We start from the raw sequence: 5,665 nt of genomic DNA, 5'->3' as shown, positions 1-5,665 counted from the left end.
TAAAAAAAATTTTAATCTCAATCAATCAGAAAACACCTTCCTGCACCCAATTGTCAAGGTTTGGAAGAAATTGGCAAAATCGTATTGTAATTAATTAAGAATTTCAAAAAATATTTTTCAACTTTGATTGGCCATAACTTTTATAATACTCAAAATAACGACTTCAAACCTGTTTGTGTCATGTTATTCGAATTAAAATGTTATTATTCCAATGAACCAATAGCTGATATTCTCATTTAAAAAAAGTCATGCATTAAAGGGTTAAATATTGGTTTTATAACAATTCAAAAAAAGAAAAAGATGATACGTCAGTAACTTAATCAAATATGCACTTCACTTGTTCACAGTTGCATTTGCCCAAAAACCATTCAGATTTAATTACTCTTAGTATTTTGAGTGTTTATTGTGTTCTAGTAAAGGCATAGATGCAATCTCATTTATAAGCAAAACGGAATATTGGAGTTTTTTTTTGTCCGGATTACATTTTTCATAATATTTTAACTACCACTTTTAAATTCATATCCATGAAAGCGGGTCAGAAGAGTTATCAAAAAGCTACAAGGTTACAGGACATTATTATTTCCCTTTTAAAGACCAAATTTTTTTTCGTTTCCTAAAGTTAAGATAAGGTTTTATGATGAACTAGCTGAACCGGTGTGCTTTTGCTACCCCTCCAATGATAAGATTGATCTTCAAAATTATTATAATAATTAAAAATTAATTACCTTTTCAATTTGATTTCAATATTATTCAGAAGCAAACTATTTTTCATGACATTAATATGAGCGATTGTTTTGAGTTGGATTAGCCACGCTTTAGAAAAAAAAAATAGGAGAGATCTTTTATTCAATAAATGAATACTTTAAATTTACAAAAATCGCCCCGTTTTTGAAGCGAAAGAAGTATTCAGATACAAGGTAATTTGTACATAATAAAAAAGCGTGCATAAACTTAGTGGAAACATTATGACATTGGATTTGATAGTTATATGTTTGTTGTATTTATTAAATATGAGAGTCCTTCATTCATTAAAATGGAAAGCGTCTATCAATATTGATTATCAAATATTGTTAAAACTTATTTTAGTGAAGAAAAAGTGTTAAAGTGTGGAATAAGTGAAATTTGACATGTATGATATTTAAAATTAATTTTCGGAGGGTGAAAGCAGCTAGTTGATCCCTCAATAAATTAAGTGTACAAAAAAAAATGCCAAAACGCTTACGTTTGTTAATTTTTAACAAAAATCCATCAAGGATTGTTTAAATTTTGTCAATTTTCTTAAATTTTGTTTGGGAGCCCCCTCTTTTGAATTTGAAAGGTATAAATAGTATTTTAGAAACCATTCCCGGTCTTGAAAACGGCTACATACAAAATTTCACGTTGATCTGTTAAGTGATTTTCCAAAATTGTTTCAAATGTAGTCAAATTTATGTTCATTTTGTATGGGAGCCCCCTCTTTTAACAAATTAAACACCATGATATTATTAATATTATTATTATTATTATTATTATTATTATTATTATTATTATTATTATTATTATTATTATTATTATTATTATTATTATTATTATTATTATTATTATTATTATTATTATTATTATTATTATTATTATTATTATTATTATTATTATTATTATTATTATTATTATTATTATTATTATTATTATTATTATTATTATTATTATTATTATTATTATTATTATTATTATTATTATTATTATTATTATTATTATTATTATTATTATTATTATTATTATTATTATATTATTATTATTATTGTAATATTGTTGAACATGTTTCGACAATATCAGATATTTTTTTTATTAAACCTCCTAGCGATTTTTGAAAGGGAAAGAAGGGTCCCATGTCAAATCCATCTAAAATCTCACAGATCTCGAACTATTTTTCAAATATTTTGATCAAATTTGGTTCAAATCCAAGTTTTATTGTTATTACATGATTTAAAATACTAAAAGGCGTTTTCCGTTCTAGTGAAGCGGAGCTCCCATACTGAATGAACAGAAATATGAACAAACTCGAATTATTTTCAAGAGACCGTTGAACATAAAAGATTGTACATGATGAGATAATTGATTGAATTTTGGCTTTGGCTTCCATATAAAAAATATAGTGAATTATAACAATATCTAACAAAAAGTATAAGAAATTTGCATCGAACTTGCTACTACACTAAATTTGACATAGTGACATGATTCATCACATTGATTGACAAGTCATGATATAATTTGAAAATTTGTTGTATTGTAAGAGAACTTCTTTTGAAGAAAAAGGGAAAAAGGAGCCATACGAATTTGAAGTAATGTATGATAAAACTAGAACAAATTTCGTGTGGATTCGATCAAATTCGATACACACACAAGTCTTGATGCAATGAGATGATTTACCGATTTGAAATTCTCTTCCAACTTTTTTGGATACTCACATACAAAACCAACGTAAGATTTTTCATAAATCGGATAAATTTCAAATGGTTTACACTAAGCTGTTCATGGTTTGTATTGCTAGATATTGATTAATTTTTTTTTTTTGCGTTTGAACATATATTCTACATGAACAATTTCTAAGTTACTTGGTATACAAGTCAGATTTGATATCGATGTGATTCAATTGAAAAAAGCAATTTCTGGAATATTCAATAAAAGAAATGAAAAAATTGAGCAAATTGTAAAGAATTTTCAAACACTCATAACATTGTAGTAGATATTCAGAGAAATACTTAAAGATTTAGTCCTTTCTAAGAAAATAGCAATAACAAATGTTGAGGGTTCAATTCTTGAATTCACACTACAAAAATATTTAGTTTCTAATTATTTGAATTAAAGATCAATGATTTTTTTTCAAAAATTAAATTCATAAACTTATTTCTATACTGGGAATTCTTGCAAAAAGGTCGCTTTTTGTGAAAATGCAAGAAATGTGACATTTATTTGAGATGAAAATATATCTTATAAATAAAAAATGGAGACGTTTTCTTTGTAACACCATCACGTATAAAGGACGGTATCCGAGGGTTTTTCGGGTCAGAGATGGTTTGTATAATAGTTTCGAGAATTTCACTTTTCTGGAAGGGGGCCATACAAAATGATTTTCACTTGCTATCTTATATATAAAAATGGAGACGTTTTCTTTGTGACACCATCAGGTATAAACGGGTGGAAGAAATGAAGTGAAATTTGGTAACTGAGAGTTTTTTCGGGTCAGAGATAATACAAACCATCTCGAGCCTCAAGATTTTCACTGTTTATGAAGGGGGGCTCCCATGCTAAATCAACTTGAAATGGGACATAGCTCGAACATTTTTATTACAATTTTCTACAAAATTGGTTCACGAGCACAAAGAAGTTGAAGGCGTGTAGATGAAGTTAAATTTTTTCCAACGATTTATTAAGTAAAAGTTAAAACAAAGTTTGCCGGATCAGCTAGTATTTTATAGATAGCTACTTAAAATATCAAAAACTCCCTCTTCTTCTACGATCATCATTAAACGATAGTATACAGTCTAATTAATAATTGACGAATTGTTCAATATACATAAAAGTATGTGTTAACATACCATCTTTTTTATTGAAAGTTAAAAAATTCTCCACTGCATAGAATAAGAGTGGCTCCAGAGAGTAAATTATTTTTTTTTTTATTCGCGAGATCGACAATTTCTCTTTATTCATACCATCAGTTTGATTCATCAAAACGTTAATTTCCCTTTCAAGTTAAAACTGTTTGGCAGAACAGACTAATCCTTGAACCCCACCTCGTACTCCAGTCGTTTTTCGTAATCGGGGGGTGACACTTCTCAAGGGATAGCTTTTAACTGGTGGCTCAGTTTCCGCAGGTTTTGGTTTGGTATCCTGTTCAATTGTACTTCGAACCAGCACCAGCAGTATTTCCAGATGCTCGATCAATCGCTGATCATGCTCCGTTTCCATAGTGCAAATAGCCTTGCCACCGTTGCAGCATGTATTCCAGCTTGCCGTGGTCAGATTGTAACTGTTAATTATAGAAAAATTTATGATGGGGAACCTTCAATTTGACTAATGGAAAATTACCATTGGTCGAACCAAGCTCGCCGTTCCATGATAACGGAAGTAATGTTCTCTCATCACGTCAGCATTTTGAAATACAACCTGAAATAGAAGTAAGTTATAGTTAAAAAGAAGCACTGTCTTAAGGAGAAAAATTATACTTACACCACAGCAGATCATTTCCTTTGGCGGGTCGATGACCTTTGACCAGTGATTATCGATGGTTTCGAACTTTTCCCATCAGTGCTACGATGATCCGTTCCATTTCCATCAGATGGTAGCCGAAATCCGTATTGTACAGGTGCCGCTGCCGGATGGTTCGGTCAAATTCTTCGATGAAATACACCAAATCTCGGGTGAAGTTGCCGGTATGTTGATCCGAAATCAACTTACGATTCTATAATTGCCACTATAATCAATTTTTCCACTTTCGAAATTGTGCATTCAAGTCTGGAAGGTTTTTTTTCGAGATCCATTTGAAAATCAACTCAGCACAATATTGATCGTGATTTCGGGAAGCAACGACATACGGAAATGAAAAGTGAAACTTTACTCGATTTCACTTTGAAAAGAACAAAGAAGCTTTCGTTGAAGTAGCTGAAAAAAAGGCTAAAATAGAATGAACAAATTTCGAGGAAAGTTCATTCCCGAAAACTGTGCAGCCATGTATACAGAACGCCTCATAAAGAATGTTTTGGGTGAATTTGCTTTTTGTAATGCTCGTGAATAGTATTTCATGAAAAATTTTACTGGTATATAGGATGTTTGTTGAAATTTTAGAAAAAAACACATTTCACAAATAAAAATTTATGACTTACAACATTAAATATAATCTATGCATTGAACACTTAAAATACTTGACAATGTAACTAACTAGTTTCTGTTCGGTTGATGTTTTTTTCTGAAAGACGTGTTTGTTGTTCATCGGTGATATAATGTTCTTTGTGAGATTGATTTATCTCAGACTCAGACTCATGGGTATAACGTTACAGGATTGGTCATTTTTAAAAATAAAGCCTTTGTCAGTTCTAGCGTCGAGACATTTTGGGTTTTTATGTTCGTCCCCCAGAGTAACAGTCTAGAAGAGCCAAGAGGATACAAGTGTTTTTAGTGCCCCAATAATTTTTATCTCCAACAAGTTGGATTTCGCAGACGCACCCTGGACTATAGTGATCAAATGAAAAATGTTAAATAAGACACTTCCTCGCACGACATTAGAAATATTTGTGATCTCAGCAAGATTAAAATTTGCTCGCGTTTACTTTTATTTACATTTTGCTGCCAGACATGCTGAGAACAGAATATGTCTCGCTAATTCGGTCTTTGAATAGTAATTTGCTTAAATTGGATGTTGTTTAAACATTGAAATTTTCAATGAAAAATCAGTTCATCTTTTAATCGGAGACACCGGACCAGGGCGCACTTGGTTGTTCAAATTCTTAGGTAAAAAAAAGATATACAATAATTTAGCTGACAATTCGGGTAGAAAATAATATAGCACTACCAGAAAACACTCAAAATGGGGTAGGTAGCCCGAGCAGACTTTTATGGCAAAATTATAGCAAATTTTGCTATCACGCCCTGAGAGCCAAATCGGCTCTCATTTTGCTTGACATAAGGTGGT

At 30.5% G+C, this 5,665-nt stretch overlaps 1 protein-coding gene across 1 annotated transcript; it reads right to left on the bottom strand.

Annotated features, from left to right (window-relative positions):
- Positions 1-3,665: 3,665 nt before the first annotated feature.
- On the bottom strand, positions 3,666-4,396 carry LOC129751126 (uncharacterized). The gene is made up of 3 exons (XM_055746435.1): positions 4,207-4,396; positions 4,066-4,143; positions 3,666-4,006 (listed from the first exon to the last, which is right to left on the bottom strand). The coding sequence occupies exons 2-3, from the start codon at positions 4,092-4,094 to the stop codon at positions 3,730-3,732; spliced, it is 306 nt and encodes a 101-aa protein (XP_055602410.1). The 5' UTR covers positions 4,095-4,143; positions 4,207-4,396; the 3' UTR covers positions 3,666-3,729.
- Positions 4,397-5,665: the final 1,269 nt, after the last annotated feature.

This window comes from Uranotaenia lowii, chromosome 3 (genome assembly GCF_029784155.1).
Source record: "Uranotaenia lowii strain MFRU-FL chromosome 3, ASM2978415v1, whole genome shotgun sequence".
In the NCBI taxonomy this organism is placed as follows: Eukaryota; Metazoa; Arthropoda; class Insecta; order Diptera; family Culicidae; genus Uranotaenia; species Uranotaenia lowii.
Note: the sequence above shows the minus strand (reverse complement) of the source record. Positions and strands in the feature narration are given on the sequence as shown.

Coding starts and splice junctions, on each gene's coding strand:
- LOC129751126 (XM_055746435.1), bottom strand. CDS start 4,094: ATGGAACGGCGAGCTTGGTTCGACCAATG. Junction 4,007..4,065: donor CGAGCTTGGTTCGACCAATG/GTAATTTTCCAT, acceptor TATAATTAACAG/TTACAATCTGACCACGGCAA.